The sequence below is a fragment of the Corylus avellana genome, chromosome 4 (genome assembly GCF_965113065.1).
Source record: "Corylus avellana chromosome 4, dhCorAvel1.hap1.2, whole genome shotgun sequence".
Classification (NCBI taxonomy): Eukaryota; Viridiplantae; Streptophyta; class Magnoliopsida; order Fagales; family Betulaceae; genus Corylus; species Corylus avellana.
Genome location: NC_142493.1, coordinates 26,617,016 through 26,637,917, shown reverse-complemented (window position 1 = coordinate 26,637,917; position 20,902 = coordinate 26,617,016). Strand labels below are relative to the sequence as shown.

At 38.8% G+C, this 20,902-nt stretch overlaps 1 protein-coding gene across 4 annotated transcripts in view; it reads right to left on the bottom strand.

The window, feature by feature from the left end:
• Positions 1–5,263: 5,263 nt before the first annotated feature.
• The window catches only part of MSH1 (MUTL protein homolog 1), a 37,809-nt gene continuing 22,170 nt past the window's right edge, over positions 5,264–20,902 (bottom strand). For all 4 annotated transcript variants that reach the window (XM_059589342.2, XM_088515158.1, XM_088515157.1 and 1 more), the window contains 8 exons: positions 20,420–20,593; positions 19,240–19,446; positions 15,981–16,237; positions 15,723–15,866; positions 11,279–11,336; positions 10,162–10,461; positions 6,104–6,820; positions 5,264–5,798 (listed from right to left, as the gene is read on the bottom strand). In XM_059589342.2, the coding sequence (XP_059445325.2) occupies positions 5,571–5,798; positions 6,104–6,820; positions 10,162–10,461; positions 11,279–11,336; positions 15,723–15,866; positions 15,981–16,237; positions 19,240–19,446; positions 20,420–20,593 (2,085 nt within the window). In that variant the 3' untranslated portion in view covers positions 5,264–5,570. The remainder of the gene's footprint in view (positions 5,799–6,103; positions 6,821–10,161; positions 10,462–11,278; positions 11,337–15,722; positions 15,867–15,980; positions 16,238–19,239; positions 19,447–20,419; positions 20,594–20,902) is intronic.

Sequence of the window (20,902 nt, the reverse complement as noted above, 5' to 3'; positions counted from 1 at the left end):
TTCTACTTGGACTGAATTTACTCAAGCATTACAAACTAGATTTGGTATGGGGTCTTATGATGATCCAATGGAAACCTTGTCTAAATTGAAGCAAGGGGGATTTTTGGAAGAATATAAAAAACAGTTTGAAGTGCTAGCCAATAGAGTGGTTGATTTGCCTGAAGCACATAAACTGAGTTGCTTTATGGGGGGGTTAAAAGATGAAATTAGATTGGCAGTAAAGATGTTCAAACCTAAGACTTTGGTGGATGCTTATTCTTTAGCCAAAATCCAAGAGGATTATATGTTCAATTTCAGAAGGAGCACTAAACCCCAATGGAATGTACTTCCTTATAATAATGCTGCCAGGAATTTTGGGGGGGAGAATAAGACTACTGGTTTGTTGGGGGGAAAAGTCAATCTCTTTGCTCAGCAAAAGAATGTGGAGAATGTTGCTAATGGTAATATTCAGATTAAGACTAATCCTCCTGTTTACAGTAAGGCAGTGTTACCAGTGCAGAAAATTTCTAATGCTGAAATGATGGATAGAAGGAAAAAAGGCTTATGTTACACCTGTGATGCTAAGTGGAGCCGTGGCCATGTGTGTGCTTCACCGAGATTATTTTTGATTGAGGAGGTTGAAGAGAAGGTGGACAAGCTGCAAGAGGGAGAAGAGGAACCAGACCCAGGTGATTTTTTTTTAGAAGAATTTCCTGAAATTTCTTTGCATGCCATTATTGGAAATCCTACTCCTAAGACCATGAGGATTTTAGGTATGATAAAGAATCAAAAAGTAATAATTTTGATTGATTCTGGAAGCACACATAACTTTTTTGATCAAGAAAAGGTTAAAGGAATAGGAATACAGCCTGTGGTTAATGAATCTATCAAAGTGAAGGTAGCTAATGGAGATGAGATTGTGAGTCCTGGTAAATGTAAGAACACAAAGGTTAAGCTGCAAGGTTATACTTTTGTTATTGATCTTTATATTTTACCTCTGGCTGGTTGTGATATGGTACTTGGTATTCAGTGGTTGAGGACTTTAGGGCCTATATTGTGGGATTTTCTTAATCTTACTATGCAATTTGTCTATGAGGAAAGAACCTGTTTGTTGGAAGGGTTGGCTGCTAATCTGAATTTTAGTGTAGAAGATGATGAATCTTTTAAACTAAGTAGAGGTGAGAACAAGGGTGTCTTGTTGCAGCTTTTGGGTGATGAGATTAAACAGAAGCAGGGGAATGACTTTGGGAAGAATCAGAACACGAAAGTTGGTCCTATGGCTCAGTTATTGGAAGAATTTGCAGACATCTTTGCAGATCCTAAGGAGCTGCCTCCTAAAAGATCTCATGATCATGCAATTCCTTTGAAGGAGGGTGCACAGCCTGTTTCAGTGAGGCCTTACCGATACCCTTTTTATCAAAAGGAGGAGATAGAGAAGATTGTGAAGGAGTTGCTGCAATCTGGAGTGATTAGATGCAGTCAAAGCTCTTTCTCTTCTCCAGTGTTACTTGTGAGGAAGGCAGATGGCAGCTGGAGGATGTGTATGGATTATAGAGCCTTAAATCAGGTAACTATCAAGGATAAATTTCCTATACCAGTTGTAGATGAGTTGTTAGATGAATTGTGGGGAGCTAAATGGTTTTCTAAATTGGATTTGAAATCTGGTTATCATCAGATTAGGGTGGTTGAGAAGGACATCCATAAGACTGCATTCCGCACTCATGAGGGTCACTATGAGTTTTTGGTGATGCCCTTTGGCCTTACTAATGCTCCCTCTACTTTTCAAAGCCTTATGAATCATGTTTTTAAACCTTATCTCAGAAAATTCATCTTAGTTTTTTTTGATGATATTCTGGTTTTTAGTAAGGATTTGGAAACTCATAAGCAACACTTAAGAATCACTTTGGATTTGTTAAGGCAGAATCAGCTGTATGCTAGAATGTCCAAGTGTAAGTTTGGTTGTGAGGAAGTGGAGTATCTTGGTCATGTGATTTCTTCTTCAGGAGTTCAGGCTGACCATGAGAAGATTAAAGCTATGGTGGAGTGGCCCTTTCCTAAAACTCTCAAATCTTTGAGAGGATTTTTGGGACTCACTGGTTACTATAGAAAATTTATTAAAGGGTATGGATCTATTGCAGGCCCTTTGACAGCTATGTTGAAGAAAAATGCTTTTTCTTGGGAGGAATCAGCTGTTGAAGCCTTTAACAAACTCAAGGCTGCCATGACAGCAGCTCCAGTTTTAGCACTTCCTAATTTTTCCCAACCCTTTGTGATTGAATGTGATGCTAGTGGCATGGGCATTGGGGCAGTTTTAATGCAATCCAACAGGCCAATTGCGTTCTTGAGTAAAGCCTTGAAAGGGAAAGCTGTCCATATGTCCACTTATGAGAAGGAATTGTTTGCTTTAGTGACAGCTATTCAAAAGTGGAGGCCTTATTTGCTTGGGAGACCATTCATTGTTAAAACCGACCATCAAAGTCTGAAGTTTCTCTTAGAACAGAAGGTGGGCACCCCTTTTCAGCAGAAATGGATCACTAAGTTGATTGGTTATGACTTTACAGTGGAGTACAAGAAAGGAGTGGAGAATAGGGTGGCAGATGCCCTATCAAGAAGGGATGATTGGGAACCTGAGATAACATTATCTCTTCTATCCATACCTACTATTAGTTGGATAAATGATTTAAGGGCTGAGTATGAAACTGATGAGCAGCTAAAGGCTTTAATGGAACAATGGAGGACAGGAGAGTTAGATCCAAACAAGTTTCTCCTTAGGGATAAGTTGCTGTTTTATAAGAAGAGGTTATACATTGGGAGTTCTCAGGCCATAAGAGCACAAGTTTTGCATTTTGTGCATAGTGATCCAATTGCAGGCCATTCAGGGTTTGAAAAAACATTGCAAAGAGCCAAGAGGGATTTTTATTGGAAGGGGATGACTACTGATCTCAAGAAGTTTATTAGAGAGTGTGCAGTTTGTCAACAATCTAAGTATGAGAATATGTCTCCAGCTGGCTTGTTGCAGCCTCTTCCCATTCCTAGCAAAGTGTGGACTGATGTGTCTATGGATTTTGTGGAAGGACTACCAATTTCTCAAGGGAAATCAATGATCTTGGTGGTAGTAGACAGATTGTCTAAGTATGGCCATTTTATTGCTCTTTCTCATCCCTATACAGCTATTAAAGTAGCTCAAGTGTTTGTTCAAGAGGTCATCAGATTACATGGAATGCCTACTTCCATTGTTTCAGATCGAGACCCTATTTTTACTAGTGTCTTTTGGAGGGAGTTATTCAAGCTGCAGGGTACTACTTTAAAGTTTAGTACTAGTTATCATCCTCAAACTGATGGCCAAACTGAGATTGTTAATAAGTGTGTGGAGACTTATTTGAGGTGTTTTGTGCAAGAGCGGCCTAAGCAATGGTTGTCTTGGTTGCCATGGGCAGAGTATTGGTATAATACTACTTGGCATGCTTCTACTAAGATGACACCTTTTGAAGCTGTTTATGGCATTCCCCCTCCACGGTTACTCACCTACATTCCGGGGACTACAAAGTTGGATGCTGTAGATGAAGTTCTTCGATCCAGAGAGCAGATTCTGTCTTTGTTAAGGAGTAATCTGCAGCAAGCTCAACAGAGGATGAAAAGGTATGCTGATTTGAGGAGATCAGAGAGAGAATTTGAGGTAGGGCAGATGGTTTATCTAAGGCTGCAGCCCTATAGACAACAATCTGTGGTTACTAGAAGATCTTTGAAGTTATCCCCTAGGTTTTATGGTCCATTTCAGATCATTCGCAGGGTGGGGAAGGTAGCCTATGAGTTAGATCTTCCAGTGGCAGCTCGGATTCATCCAGTTTTTCATGTATCTCAGTTGAAGTTGAAGTTGGGTAACAAGAATTTTCTTATTCCTAAACTACCTCCAGTGGATGTGCATGGGGTCCCTCAGCCAGAACCCTTGAAAATTTTGGCTAGGAGGAGTAAGCAGCAAGGTCGTCGTGCAATTACTGAAATTCTAGTTCAGTGGGTTGGCCAAACTGTTGATGATGCTTCTTGGGAGGACTTGTTTGCTTTACAGCATGCTTATCCGCACCTTGTGGGCAAGGTGCTTTAGAGAGGAAGGCTATGTCACGTGAAGAAATGAGAAGCTGTTGCATAAGAGTTGGGAAGCTAAAGGGAAAGGCAGCAGGAGCATGACAGTTAATTCTGTTAGGAGGTATTGCAGCATGTGTATAATAGAAGCTGTTATAGTAGTTGTTGGTAGTTAGTTGCAAAAGTTGTTACAGTTAGTTGTAAACAATTGTAAGCCTAATTGCCTTGACTGCTAAGCTTATATAAGGCTAGTTGAGTGCAAGAAGGGGTATCTTTTGGAGAAGTGTACAAACATTGTATGGAGATTAGCCATCTCGAATTGGCCAAGTTGTTCAATAAGAAGAAGTCATCCATTTCTCTCTCAAAGTCTCTTACTCACATTCTTTCTCTCTCATTTTCCTTTCTAATTCTGGTTTGGCAGTAACTTTCCTGTTACACATTTTCGAAATGGAATGGAAGATCAGACACTGGGTAGGAAAAGGATCAGACATTACGTAAGGGTAGAAACTGATTTCTAGAATCGTATGTTGACATCCATTTTCTAGGTTTGCTGTACTTTTGCATTGGGTGCTTTTTATTAGAGGATCAGACATTGGTTTTTAAGGATCAGACATTACATGAGGGTTTTTTCTTTACGTGCTTTGCCGTTAGGATTTAGTAATTTTTTGGCTGTTCAGCTAATTTGGGGATAAATTTGACAATTAGGTTGTGCTAAATTGAAACTTTTTTTTTTTTAAGATTTGGAAATTATTTATTATTTTTTTATTCCACGTACCACCTGTGATACATGGCCACATCATAGGCTTTGGTGAGTTGTCATTCATATGTGGCAAAATGGACACAGGTCATGAATTTAAGTAGGGTGACGTGGATCCCCAATTTGACGGAACCTTTGACAAAAGTATCAAATGGGTTTTTCAGTTAACGACAGAAATTGGTCAAAACGTTTAATTACTCAAGAAATAATCAACAAATTCGTACTCAACAACATGGCACAGAAGTAGGCTATGATATAAGAATTTGGGAGAATATTTAATATATAAACATAAAATAACTAGTGCATCTTGCAGGTAAATGGGCACCTCCAAGAGGATACCTGTTATTTTTTACATCACTATCCACTCCTTGCAAGCCATGTTAGGCGTAGCAAAAGTTCAAAACCTGTTGAAAGTAGTGAAAAACAAAGTCCAAAAAGAAGTGAACGCGGAAAGAATGGGAGAGGTAGAACTCATGAAATAAAAAGAAATTTATATACATGTAGCATTACTGACAGTAAGATTAGATGTCAAATAACAACAAAATCTCACCCCATTTACTGGAGGTGAGGACCTTAAACAGCAAGTGGAGCAACAGATCAAACAGACAAAATTGCTGCAGCCACTGCCAGATCAATTTCACATCCTCTTGCTTTTGTCAAAGAATTACATACAGTAACATAGCAAGGCCAACTACCTCTTTCTTCTGACTGACTAGTTATTCGTTGCACAGCATGGGGATCAAGGGCTGTGGCGTCATGAGCACACAGGCGCGCTTTCTATGGAGATGGATGTGCCAAAATTTCTGTGCTTACCATCAGCCACATTGGTCAGTTGAAAGCCTTGATTAGAAAGCTGGTTGATGAGAAGAGTTTCCAGTTGGCAAGCCAGACTCTTTCCTGGGACTAAGAAATACATGAACGATGCATTCTGCATTCCTTCCTTTGAACGATGCGCACGGACTCGGCCCTCAAGATCATCCGTCTATAGCAACAGTTTTTGAAAAAGTCAATTTAGATAGGTGACAGTAATAATATACTAATATTTTACAGCCAAAAAAAGAAAAAAACAGATGTCGGATTTTGCGTTACTAAAATAGCTTTGATGAAGAGTGAAGACAAATACATTGCACCAGATATTGGACAACGGTGGCTCAGGTCATCTTGGTGAAATAGCAGAAAAGGTAGTGGTTTGGTGTAATTAATCATCTTGAGAAAAGCACACGGACAACTTTCTGAGTATGAACCCATATTTGATGATAATATAAATGAATGTCAAAAGAAAAGTACCTCTCCAACATATAATTTCTTATCCGGTCTAAGCATCACATAGACACTTGAAGCACCTATTGTTGATGGAGGTGGCTGTTCCCTAGCATCAATTAGGACACAGTGTACCTCTGCAAGTTCTGATATATTTTTCTTCTTGTAGAGCTCAATCAACTTCTTCTGACATATTATTGTGACAGCATTCTCAACTTCCTTTTGTAAAACTTCCACTCGGTTTGTTGACTTTTTCCTATTAAAGGCAGCTTCTTGTCTAATCCGACTCAATTCATCAGAATGATTAATACTTGTGTTAGAACAAAGGTCTGTTTCTGTGTCATTTCTTCCAGAAAGAACTTCTTTTGCATAAACTGAAAGATACAGGCCTTCAGCTCTTTCGATTATTGTTTCAGGCATTCCTTCCTTTTTGGCTGTTTCAAATGCAAGACTTTCTCTACATATCCCATCTATCAACTTCCAAGTTGGTTTTGTTTTGCTATCAACATATTCTGTTCCCATTGCTTTGTTAACTGTGTTCTTGGTATTGAGCGGCAAAGTAAATATTCCATGCAAGTGAGTGGATACAATACCCAGACAACCAATTTTATCAAGAGTTTCGATGATACCCCCTGCAATACAAGTCCCTTTTGCGGTTTCTGTTCCTCGGCAAATTTCATCTATAAGCACAAGACTTCTTTTAGTGGTTCCGGCAATAATGGACCGAATTTCCGACATTTCTACCTGAGATATTACAACCACGGTGAATAAATTATTGACGGTGCTTATGATGTTATGAGTGAAAAATGACATAAGTTTTAAAAAAATTGAATTACAGTTCATACTTTATGTTAAAATGAATCTCACTATAAAGACTTCTACAACAGAATATAATCATACATTAAATATTTTAATAATAAAGCAGAATATCTGATGAACTGTTAACAACCTTTTGTAAGTGAAATGCACTACTACTAGAGCTCAAGCCATTTCAATTTAGCCAGGTTGGATCAAATGGCAGCAAGTATTAGTTTAGGAATTGAAAAAAATTAACAATTTATGTAAGTTTCCCATAGATTTCTGATTACCAGCAAATGAAGCTAGAAACACTAACCCATAAAGCCTGGGGAAGTGCTCAAAATAGAATAGGACACTCATGACGTCTAGTTTGAGCTGTTCCCAACAATCTTTGGAAGAAACCCATGATAAAACCATTAAGGACCTGGAGCCTTGTCACGTTAAGGGTTTTCACCACCTCAGAAACCTCATTTTCCTCAAAGCCCTCCAGAGCCTTGTCACGTTAAGGGCCTTCCTCATTATCTCCACCTCATATAAACCTCTCTTCCTCCAAGCCCTCCAGAACCTGTAGTTCTTCCAAAAGAACCTGTTTATTGCTCCCTATATTGCCAAACACCTCCTAATTCCAAGCTCATAAATTAGTTGTTGGAAGAATTTCTTTTGTAATTCCTTGACTTGAGTTATGAGCCAGAAAGTAACTTGGAGAATCTTGAAAGTAGTAATAGGACCACTGCAATTTCACCTTATCTACAAACTCTGATTTCAGCCACATGTTCTCGAACTTCAAATATCTTTTGGCTCCTGGAAGGCCTCCACAATTGAGTATAACAGGAAAGTGATTCGAGCACAATCTAGGTAACTTCTTCTACATCAAATTAGAGAACTGGGCCTCCCAATTAGGGAAACAATGAATCTATCAGTTCGAGACATTAGAGGGGATGTCCCTATTGCTAGACCACATAAAAGAGCCGCCCACTATAGGAATGTCCATGAGCCCTTGCTTCGAAATGAAATTGAAAAACTCCAACATAGCTAGACAATAACAGACTTCACCCGATCTCTCGCTAGGAAAACGAATGACATTGAAGTCCCCTCCGATGCCCCAGAGCTAGTCCCACCAACTAAGCAAACCAGCCAAGCTCCCTAGGGTCCAAACAACACCAATCTACATGAATGCACCTCCATAAGCTATGCACAATACTATAGGGCATAAGCTCCATTTTGGTCTCCTGAAGACGAATAACAACTGCCTTCCATTCTTTGACCAAATTCCTAACTCTCAGGCGCTTCTTCCCTTCGATTAACCCTCTTACACTCCATGATAACAATTTGGGCTTCATGGATAAACCAAGGCACCCCTCTCCCTTTCACTTTGCTACAGCTCGAACATGGAATCATAATTGATCGAGCAGGATAGTCTTTTCAACACTATTACTTCTGAAGGCTGCTTTGGAGTTAGAAACCCATCCCTCCTAGTTATAACCCGCGTTAATGGTTGTAAACAACACCATAAATTGCCCTTCAAACTCCTCGCTCTAGACCAATAAAATGGCAAATGTCCTTCACCTTCAGCAAGACCCAACTAGAAGCCATAGGCTTTGAACACTCGGGTTGGGCAAACACGCTAGGGGAACAACAGCTCAAGGCTCACAAACAAAGAGTTCCTCCATCGTATGAAGCACCAATTCTGAACCTGCCCGACTATTCCTTTTTGCACAACACATATCAAGCCCATCTGGTCTACAAGAATCTTTGCCACCCGAACGAGTTGCTTCACCCACCCTGACCTCTAGCTTGCTGTCATTTTCCTCGATTAAATGACCCTCTTCATTAACTAAGCTATCCAACAATGCAGACTCTTTTTGTCTCAAAATCACCAAAACCCAAACGATTGCCATCGGTGAATGGTTCAGCTCCATACACTAATGTTCTGGCCAAACCCAATGATGCAGACCTATCAACAGAGGAATTGACAGGGTTCACGATTGGTGGCCCATGACTAAGAATCATCTGTACATGATCGCCAACAAAATATGAGCTTGAAGATTACACAAGTTATTGACATGATTTGTGGTGAGGAGATCAATCACTGAAGGCCTCTTTTCTGAAATTGTTTAATATTGCCTGTGGTAAAGAGGTTTGGGTAACAGTTCCTTAACGACAACCTTCAATGGAATATTTCTTTTATCAAACCTGTGCATGATTGAGACATAGATTTGGTCACTTCGTTCTTTGATCTTGTGTACTCTCTTAAATCAAGATGAGGCAGCGAGGATAGAATGTATTGGATCAGGAAGGTGGAAGTTCGAGGTTAGATCCTTCTATAATGCACTTTGCATTCTCGTTGGCTCTCCATTTCTTTGGAAGAGCATTTGGAGGGTTAAGGCTCCTTCGAAAGTTATGTTATTTGTGTGAACGACGGTGTTAGGGTAGATCTAAACTTTGGATAACTTGAGAAAGTGACACGTCATAGTGGCGGATTGGTGTTGGATGTGCAAGAGGCACCCTCTTCTCCATTGCAAAGTGGCTAGAGAGCTGTGGGTTTTGATCTTCATCTTTTTTGTGTAGAATGGGCCATGCTTAGAAGGGTGGTGGAGTTGGCTAACTGGAGAGGCCATTTGGGAAGTAGGTGCATTTTAGAAGCTTAGAGGTTGACTCTTTTTTCTTAATGTGGTGCATTTTGAGAGACAGGAATGCTAAGAATTTCAAAAACTGTGAGATGTAGAGTTAAGAGTTGTCATGTTCAAATCTCTTTATGCTTGGATAGCAATGTACATAATCGCTTCTCTAGTTTGTTCGAAATTCTTGGACTTGTGTTCCCCTTTTCCTTTTTTCTTCTCTCTCTCTCTAATTATCTAATTTCTCTTGTATCTTCCTATGTACTTAGGTTGTACCCCTCTGCGCTTTTAATGGAATTGAATTACTTAACAAAACAAAAGAAATCAAAGGCGGGCTACAAGAATTATGGTTCTCCATGTTGCACTACCAATCATCACAGAGCTAGATGAGTGTATATCTCCTCTGATTAACAAGAGGAAATATGATGCAGCAAAAAGACACAACATTGATATCCAATTGACAAATTAATTAGAGCATAGAGAGGTGGATCCAACATCAAAGCTAAAAAAAATCAAAAGAAAGCAAGGAGATTGATGTTGGAGTCTACAAATATAATTTTCTAGCATTCAAGAAACCAAAGAAAGACTCCATTGCCAAAACACCACATATGCCAAGATATTTAGAACTTATGAATAGCTAATAAATTATAAAAATATTTAATACTTTACCTGAAATGAACTTTTTCCATCAGCAGGACTATCATAAGATTTCATGTGAAGCATGATTGAATCAAATTGAGGAATCAAGGCTGACTCTGCAGGCACCATAAATCCACATATTCCAAGTAAAGCAGCAGCGCAGATTGATCGAAGCAAACTTGATTTACCACCCCCATTAGGTCCTGTCAAAAGAAACAATGATTGCATATCAACTGTATTATGTACAGCACTGCCTTCTGCTACATCAAACCAATATGGCGATAGGCCAGTTATCTTCATCCCATATGCTCCATCTAATGGCTTCACATCCTGCATTCAACACATCAATATGTGAGACACCACCATGTAAGAATGTGATGATGATGGTTTCTATATACTAAATGACAGATGTAGTACTTCTAGCACAAAAGACTCAGCAGTAACCCATACAGTTACACATTATGTCCAAGCATATTTTAAGTAACAAAGACATAAAGAACTCTCCATCTCTCTTACTCACACATCTTCTCAACCTAAGACAGCTCATGACTATCCTAAGAAAATAGGGCAAATATGCTGTTCAGAGAGAGTGACACTCTCTCCTCCAGTTCTCTCTCTGTGAATATTAACTGCCCTATCTTTGTAAATAAATATTAACTGCACTACATATGAAAATAGTGAAGTATCAGAAGACAGTAAGATATCATTCAGTGCAACATATAAATAGTTCCTCTACTAGAGTATTCCAACAATTTATCATATTATCAAAAGCCTACACTATTGTGCTTCCATGTTAGTTAATGGGACATGGCACCATCTCCTGAAATAAGGACACACCACAAACACATGGGATCTATAAGTCACACCAATAATATCAACAAGAACAAGTGGGAAGACACCAGTTCCATATATCTAGCGTGGATCCGTCATAATTACAAACTAAAAATAGAAAGAAATTCAATAATGATTTGTGTCCTGTTTAAAAATCATCATTGTGATAAACAAGAACATAACCAATAGTAAATCCAATAAATTTTGAAGTACACATTGTGATATTTATCACAAAACATATGGTAAATAGGATAACTATAACTAGAAGGAATCATATAACATTCACTCAACCATATGTTGATTTGTTGAATACAACCTCGGATCTATGGGACTTTGCAAGAGTGGGAAAAACCCATTTCCTCCTTCTCCCTTCACTGCAAAATATCAATCAAACAAAATTAAAATACAGACAGCAAGTTTAATAAAAGACTAATGGTGATTAAAACAAGATTTTACATCAAAAGCTAAAAATTTCACAACACAAACTTGTCAGGACGCAGAAGATTAAAAAGTTAACAAATTGAAGCATGATGAATTTTGACCAAAGGTCAAGTTCGACCTCAGTTGCAGCTTTGTGTAAACCAACCAACCATAGGAACCTTCAGCTAAAGTGTAAACAGTATGCATATAAAAAGTGTTCCGTTAAGTTGAATAATTTTTATGATTAAATTGACAATTTATACAACACAATTAAGACCTAAGAATATAAATATGCACTGATGGTACATACTACTTTTTATTGTTTTTTTAATTCCTATTTCCCGCAAAGTTCAGAGGCTGATTGAATCTTTTAAGATGATTCTCACATATGCAAAAACTAAATTGATTTCAAGTCAAGTCTTCCCCAACCAAGTTGTACACCAAGGTACAAGACACCATATATGTGTCAGCACCCTAATTCTTCTAACTCATAAGTAAACATAAAGTCTGTTAAAGAAAGCAGAAGCTTTATGAGGGGGCTTAATGAGGGCAATAAGTGTTTGAGGGTGAAAAACATGCTCAGACAATGGAAGGCAGACATTGTGTGCCTTCAGGAGACGAAAATGGAGTATATTTCCAGGAGTTTTGTGAGAAATTTGTGGGGATGTGCGTATGCAGACTGGTGCTTTGTGGCAGCTAGAGGAGCTTCGGGTGGAATCTTATTGATGTGGGATAGAAGGGTGGTCACGAAGCTTGAGGTTTGTGTGGGAGAATTTGTTGCAGCCTGCTCGTTCAAGAATGTGGAGGATGACTTTGTTTGGGCTTTTGCGGGGGTTTACGGTCCGAATTTCGATTCCATCAGACATCGTTTATGGGAAGAGTTAGCTGGTCTCATCAGTTGGTGGGAGGTGCCGTGGTGTATTGGTGGTGATTTCAACGTCACTCACTTTCCTAGTGAAAGGGCGGGGGGAGCACGCCTCACACGAGCAATGTCGGATTTTTCGGATTTCATTTCTGAGCAGGGGCTCATGGATCTTCCCTTGGCTGGAGGTACATTCACTTGGTCTAATTCTTACTCGCGGTCTAGGATTGATCGTTTCCTAGTCTCTCCAGAATGGGAAATCAAATATCCTGGTGTGTTACAGAAGAGGTTGCTTAGACTATGTTCGGATCATTTCCCCATTTTGCTTGATTGTGACGCCATGATTAGGGGTAAGAGGCCTTTTAAATTCGAAAACATGTGGCTGAAAAATGATGGTTTTGTGGATAGGGTACGGGTTTGGTGGTCGTCTTATAGTTTTTTTGGCTCTCCAAGTTTTATATTGGCCAAAAAGCTTAAGGCGTTGAAGGAGGACATTAAAAGATGGAATGAGATGGAATTTGGTAATGTAAGTGCAAGATGCTTAGAGAAAGCGGAAGAATTGAAGAACATGGACAGATTGGAGGAGGAGAGGGAATTAGATGAAGAAGAGAAGGAAAGAAAAAGGGTGGTTATTAGGGAATTGGAGATCTCTCTTTTACAAGAAGAAATTAGTTGGAGACAAAAATCCAAGATTCGGTGGCTCAAAGAGGGGGACAAGTGCACTAAGTTCTTTCATCGGATCGCCAATTCTAATCGTAGATGCAACTCCATTGAGTCCATAGCCATTAATGGATCTCTTTCCTCTAACCAAGACCTCATCAAGGATCAGGCGGTGCAATTTTACGAGTCCTTATTTTCGGAACGTTGTGATTGGAGGCCTAGGGTGGACAATCTTGCTTTTGATATGTTGAATGCGGATGAGGCCAACCAGCTAGAAGTTCCTTTTGATGAAAAGGAGGTTTTGGAGGTGGTTAAAGGCATGGACAGAGATAAGGCACCAGGTCCGGATGGTTTCTCTATGGCTTTCTTTCAAGAGTGCTGGGAGGTGATTAAGGAAGACATTATGGCGGTATTTTCAGACTTTCATACTCGTGGTAAGTTTGAAAAAAGCCTTAATGCTACTTTCATTTCTCTCATTCCAAAGGTGCCCGGGGCTTCCGAGTTTAAGGAGTTCCGTCCTATAAGTCTCATAAGCGGGACTTACAAGATTATTGCTAAAGTTCTCGCTAATAGGATGAGGAGGGTTGTGGATAGGGTGATTTCAAAGCCTCAAAATGCTTTTGTGAAGGGCAAGCAAATTACGGATTCAGTCCTTATTGCAAGTGAATGTTTGGATAGCCGAATCAATTCAGGGGAATTAGGGCTGCTTTGTAAATTGGATATGGAGAAGACTTATGATCATATAAATTGGAAGTTTCTATTGTATCTTCTCAGGCGATGTGGTTTCGGGGAGAAATGGTGTTCATGGATTGAACAATGTATTTCGACTGCACGCTTTTCTGTATTGATCAATGGTACTCCCTCAGGGTTCTTCAGAAGTTCTCGAGGGGTAAGGCAGGGGGATCCATTGTCTCCCTTCTTGTTTGTCATTATTATGGAGGTGTTTAGCAGGATGATTGCTGCCGCCATTGATAATGGCCGTATCTCGGGCTTTTCTGTGGGAGCCAATTTGTCTGAGAGGGTCACCATCTCTCATCTTTTATTTGCAGATGACACGTTGGTCTTTTGTGGGGCAAATAGGGACCAAATTCGCTCTATTAAAGCTCTTCTCATTTGTTTTGAAGCTGTTTCAGGTATGAAGGTGAATATGGCTAAATCAGCCTTGGTTCCGGTAGGTGAGGTGGCTATTATGGAAGAATTGGCAGGAGTTTTGGGCTGTGGTATAGCGTCCCTGCCTTTGAAATATCTAGGGCTTCCTTTGGGCGCCCGGTTTAAGGCCAAAAACAATTGGGATGATACATTGGAAAAGGTTGAGCGTAAGTTGGCTAGTTGGAAAAGGTTATACCTTTCTAAAGGAGGAAGGGTCACTTTAATCAAGAGCACACTCTCTAACCTCCCTACTTATTTATTATCTCTCTTTCCTATACCTGCTTCAGTGGCCAAGCGAATTGAGAAGCTTCAACGTGACTTTCTTTGGGGTGGTCTCAACGAAGAGTTCAAGTACCATTTGGTCAAGTGGGACAAGGTATGCTCTCCTATCTCTAAAGGTGGTTTAGGGATCAGGAAATTGAGAGTCTTTAATCAAGCTCTATTAGGGAAATGGCTATGGCGTTATGTGCATGAGAGAGAGGCTTGGTGGAGAATTGTAGTGGATGCAAAGTTTGGTTCTGAGTGGGGTGGATGGCATTCGGTCGACACTCCCGGCCCGCATGGGGTGGGTCTTTGGAGGCACATTAGGAGGGGGTGGCGTTTGTTCTCTAAACATATTAAATTTGATCCAGGAGATGGGTCTCATATAAGATTTTGGGATGATGTTTGGTGTGGAGATATAACGCTGAAGGAATCTTTCCCAAGCCTTCACAATATAGCTAATGCTAAAGATGCATCCATTGCCGACAATTTGGAGATTATGGGTGGAACCCGCCAATGGAATGTTAGTTTCTTTCGGTCGGTTCATGATTGGGAATTGGAAGTGTTAGCCTCGTTCTATACTCTGTTATATTCCCAGAGAATGAGAAGGGGAGGGGAGGACAGAATTTGGTGGATCCCGTCTAGAAAAGGGAAGTTTGATGTTAGATCTTTCTATGATGTCTTGGTAAGTAAAGAGGCTGATCCTTTTCCTTGGAAGAGTATTTGGGGTACCAAGGCACCTTCGAGAGTGGCTTTCCTTACTTGGACGGCGGTGCTAGGGAAGATTCTTACTCTTGATAATCTCAGAAAAAGGAATTTTATCGTAATCAATAGATGTCATTTGTGCAAAAATGATGGGGAGTCTATTGATCATTTGTTCCTTCACTGTGAGATCGCTCGATCCTTATGGTACGCTATCTTCAGTCGTTTTGGATTGTCTTGGGTCATGCCTAAGAAGGTGGAGGGATTATTTGCTTGTTGGTGGTCAGGAGGTCGCTCCAAGAGTGGCGTTGTTTGGAAAATGGTTCCTCAATGCATTGTGTGGTGCCTATGGTCAGAAAGGAATGAGAGATGCTTTCAGGATTCTGAGCGATCCTTGGAGGAACTCACGGCCTTCTTTTTCCATACCCTCTACTCATGGACAGCGGCTTGGCTCGCTCCTTTAGTTATTAGCTTTCTTGATTTTCTTGTTCTTTTCTCTTCTTCTAGTTAGTCGTTTCCCTTGTATACTTCCTGTGTACTAGGGTTGCGCCCCTCTGCGCTTTTGATATAAAATATTACTTATCAAAAAAAAAAAAGAAAGCAGAAGCTTTAAAATTACAGGCATGAGAGTAATAGGTGAAATGAATTACTGTCACAGATATGTAAGTAATGTTGCAAATACTTATTAAAGATATGTGAACCCAACCTCACATGAGCAAATAATGCCTTTGCAACAATAAGCAACATGGAAGCAAAGACAAGGATATTAATTTTAGATTGTAATTCAGAAGAAAGTCCCCTCAATAATTCCAAGACCTTTAGTTTTGCCTTGGCACCTGCCACATGGTACCTAAAAAAAAAAAAATGTATCCATTATAAAAGATGTAATTAAATACATGAAACAAGTATTTTACTCAGGAGAATCATTATAATAACTTCCACGGCTTTATATGGATAAGCACACCTTGTTAAAGCATCCTCCACCTTCCATGTGGTAAACCATTCCTCTCCAACCTTTCTACCTCTCGAATCTGAAGCAGGTTTAAGCTGTTTGATTTGTTCCTCCCCAGGAGTCCCAGCCCAAACAGATGGTGTAAACCGTTTACCCTTGAACCAAACAGCTTCATGCTCTCGAGCATATAAAATTTCTCCCTTTGGACCTCCAAATGGGGCTGTGGAAGCTTTTATTCTATAAATTATAGGGAGGAAATCTTCAGTAACCTGCAAATAATTTCCCGTAAATTAAACCATAGACATATAACAATACAATTAGAAAAGTATAAATGTTAATAAAAAAAAGATGAAAAAGGGACTTACAAGAGTATAACAACAAAGCTTGCATATTTCCAAATTTACTGATCTATGGTGAGAATATAACGATTTCATTTGACTTTCAAACACAGGAGTGCCAAATGCAAGAACATGCATAGTGTAGCAAGTGCATAATTTGGATAAGGAAAAGTTATGCAGCTAACCAAACTTGACATCGTTTTGTAAGTATAAGCAATCTGGATAACAAGACATGCAAAATTGGCAAGATTTGCAAGTAGATGAGCAATTTATGCAGTAGGACAAATCTAGAAGCTGTACCCATAGTTTGCTATGTGTCAGATACTCTATGCTCCCCAATATATATTCACCATTTCCTGCAGTATACAGAAACTCTTTTTTTTTTCTTTTTGCTTTTTTTTCTTTTTTTTTTTTTTTAAGAAAACTTTGATACGTATTGGATGAGGAATATACATGAATTATATCCAAAATAATAATATAAATGTAAAAAGGGTTTATGAAATGGATTTGACCCTTTTAACGTTAACGTTATCTCATTTCTGGACACAGATGGTAAATGCATGCAAAATTAATTTAGAATAGCTTACAACTACAATGTTTATGGTAGTACTTAGAACATGTATCCATACCCATGCTTCAAAAATAATGACAGATAGTACAGAATTTAAGGCTAAATATTTGGACAAGGGAAACCGCAAAGAAATATTCTGTAATAAAATTAGGAAAGGAAATGGTTACACCCTGAAAACAACTGAACAAGAGAATACATGTATAATTAAGAAACGACATCAAGATAAATGATCTTCTAAGAATTATTGGATTACACGGAAGGTATGATCGATGTAGACCTTAAGGCCAAACCACCTTAGTTATGCGTTCTTTCTTTCTCAATCTTCTCTTCATTTGCTTCTTATTTCAAATTTCAATATGCTATCAGAGTTTGCCAATTGGACCTTGCTTGAATCTCTTTACTAGCTTCAGTTTCCTCTTCTTGTGATTTCAATCATCACTTTTTGAATCAACTATCATTAACTACCTCTTTCTTTTCATATCTTCATTAGGAATTTTCTTTTTTTGATGAAAAATAATTTTATTGAAAGAAAAGAGCAGAGCCCTCATACACAGAAAGCATACAAGAGGGCCCAATCACCCTATAGGCTTCTACAATCTAAAAAATTAACCAGATCTACCAGGTTCAATGTAGAAAAATTAGTTCAATGAAGAAAAATTAGTAACATACGATGGCCCAATCCAAAAGAGATCTAAAAAAAAAAGGATTTTAAATTGGACTCATAGTCCTCAAAGAGCCACCGATTCCTTTCTCTCCAAATGCTCCACATTACAAAAGCATGAATAATTTTCCAGAATGCCTCTTTGGGATGTCGTTGCCCCCGAATCTTCCAACAATGAAGCAGCTCTAAGATGTTGCTAGGCATCGCACATGAAGCCCCAAATAAGTTGAGAACCAGGTGCCAAAGATCACTAGTATACTCACAATGAATGAGAAGGTGATTTACAGTATCCTCATTCTTTTTGCATAGATAACACTAATTAACAAGAGAGAAACCACGCTTTCTAAGATTACCAACTGTGAGGATTCTACCCTTTGTTGCTGCCCATAAGAATAAAGCAATGTGCGGAGGGGCCTTAACCTTCCAAATACTTCTCTAGGGGAACGAACAATGCTCTCTAGTCTATAACGTTAAATAATACTAACCACTTCCCCCAGATAGGTTTTCGAGGAGTATAATAGCTTGAGAAAGGAGGCAAAAGATTCTAGCTCCCAATCCTAGATTGCCCTAATGAAACTCGGATTCCAATTGATAGAAGAGCTGGAGGGATCCAAGTAGTTTGACACTAAGGCCTCCTTATTATGGGCTATTAAATAAATTTCTGGAAATTAATACTTAAGAGCCACTTCTCCGCACCACATGTTATGCCAAAAGCGAAAGCGGGATCCGCCCTCAACCTTGAAGGAGACAAGATTGGAGAAACCCCCCCACCAGTTTCTAATATTCCTCCAAAGACTCACCCCAAAAGGCCCTTGAACTTCCTCTATACACCAACCTCCTCTTTGGACCCATGGTTTTTTATTTAAAAGAAGCGCCATGAGGGAGACCCAACTATTTCAAGGGAAGGGAAGAGACTACAATTGAGAATATCGGCCAGCTCTTTCTTATGCAGTACCTCCCTTACTGTGACTAACTCAGATTTCGGAGGTTGACCTTCAATATTTTTTGACTAGGAAATATTGCCTCTTCCTTATGCATTTTTCACTTCTAGCGTCATAAGTTATGATAAAAGATCTCATTACATTAACATTACTATGACATCTTCAAGAAGCATCTATTGCGGATTGATCATTGAGGGGGAGTTCCCATTCTAATGGAATTTATTTTTATGTGCCTCTAAAGAATCCAATTTGGTTTCATAAATCAAGTTTTTGCTTTATTGGCTGTATTATTAAACTACACTGTTTTGAAAAGACAACTTCAAGCTTTCAAATTCAAATTTTTTAAGTTGTGCATCTCACCATGGATTCCATGCACAAGTTGAGAGTGTTGAAGTATAATTTACTTATCAAATCAGAATGAGTAAATCAAGGGAGTGATGGTTAGAAGTAAATTATGAGATTATATCAATCAATTATATTGATCCGATATCCTAATATAGTAAATTGAAAGTCAATTTTATATTTTGAATTGTATAAATCCCATTATATGAAAGGGTTCATTGAATTGTTTTATTATCTAAGTCAACGATAAAAAAAATGTAGTCACTTGGGCTTATGTATGGTGGGTGTAGGTCTCTAAGGTTGAACCACCTTAAGTCTTTGTATTCTTTCTCTCCATCTTTGCTTCATTTTTCTTCCTATTTCAAATTTCAACAATATCCAATCATGACAAGCAAAGTTTTGAGTCTGGGGGACCTACTGCTAAAGATAAGGCCTCAGCTGCCCTTTGAACTTCTGCAAATTCTTCCTCTATATGGATCTTCTTCACACGACCTTTCCAAGAAGACTCCATATCCTCAAAAAAGTCACTAGGAATGACAGAAGAGGAACTAATTTTTTGATCACTTTCACCATCTAGAGAGATCATTTCACCAATTCGACCCGAAGCCCACTCACATTCAGTAACCTGGAAGAAAACAAGGACGATTAAAATAATGTGCTATAAAAGGATGAGCTAGGCAGAAGAAAACACATTTATAACATCGACTTTGAATTATGCCCAATATTCAGACCTCCAACGGTAATCTAATAATCCAACAATCATCAAATTAAAGTTTACTGATCATGAAATTAGCACAAGTAAATAGGACCCCACAAATGATGAAGACTGGAAAAGTGGCATGTTTTATGTTGAAACGATCAATTTGGTCAACAACAATGACTAATAATAAACACAACATTTGAGTACTTCCAGAATTATTATGAAAGATGGAATAAAAATGGTGGAAAGAGGGAGGTTTCAGATTTTTGAAGCAGGCATGTCAGTTGGTCTGGGCTGAGGCTTGTATAAACTTATCCCAAAGGAAATTTTCTCTTCCAAGCTCAGCAAGGCCTGAGGTGAGTTATTGTACAGCCTGAGCTAAGCCCATAACACAGGCATGCTCTGGGTTGAGACTTGGCCAACCGGTGAATATCATTACCAAAGGAATAAAGGGGTATTAATGCACAAAACAGCCTGATCATGAGTTGAACCAATTGTAATGTCCTAGTTTGAAGCGTTCAATGACATGCGCAGTTACTTGCAAGAAGAATAACAATACTCCTAAACAGAAAAGCACAAGTTGGATCTTGAAAAGGTGCAACTTGAATAATGGAGTCCATGCTGATGGCAGTAACACTTGTTTTAATCCAAGACTTTCTCAGTAGCACAAAGTGTTCTTACAACATTTCACAAGGTAATAAAGCAACATTTCCCTGGTACATTGATTAAAAGTGATAAGTGCAATTTGTCAATTTTAGAAACCCCCCCCCCCCCCCCATTCATACATCTATAATATGCCCATTTCATATCACATGAATTACTGTTTCTTTTTTCCCCAATAGATGCGTATACAATGGAAGTGCAAAAACAATGTACAAAGCCAAATTCTCCTACTTACCAATGTCTCAAAGTCAACTTTTAACCCAGTTGCCACCCATGTTGGATCCATCAACAATTTTAGGATTTCCTTGAGCTCAGAATTTTTATACATGTGCAATATTTCATCAAGTACATTTTTTATTCTACAAAACTCAATATGATTGGCCTCCCTCTGTTCAAGTAGCTTCACAAGCTGCACAACATACAAAAAGGCAAACCAAAAATCAAACGTAGTAGGCACACAGCATCTTCACATATAGACAAGCATTTACACATTTGTCAAAAAAAAAAAAAAAAAAACTTAAGGGAAAGAGAGAGAGAGAGTTCAATAATTACATTTTCAAACCAAATTGTTAAAGAGTAAATGACAATAACATTGCATCAGATTGCAGTTCATGCTAATGATTTCAGGAAAACTATTAAGATTTCAAGCAATCAATAGAGTGGTTAATGTCAACCAATGAATTAGAACAGTTGAGGCAAGGAATGACTAGTAAAATAG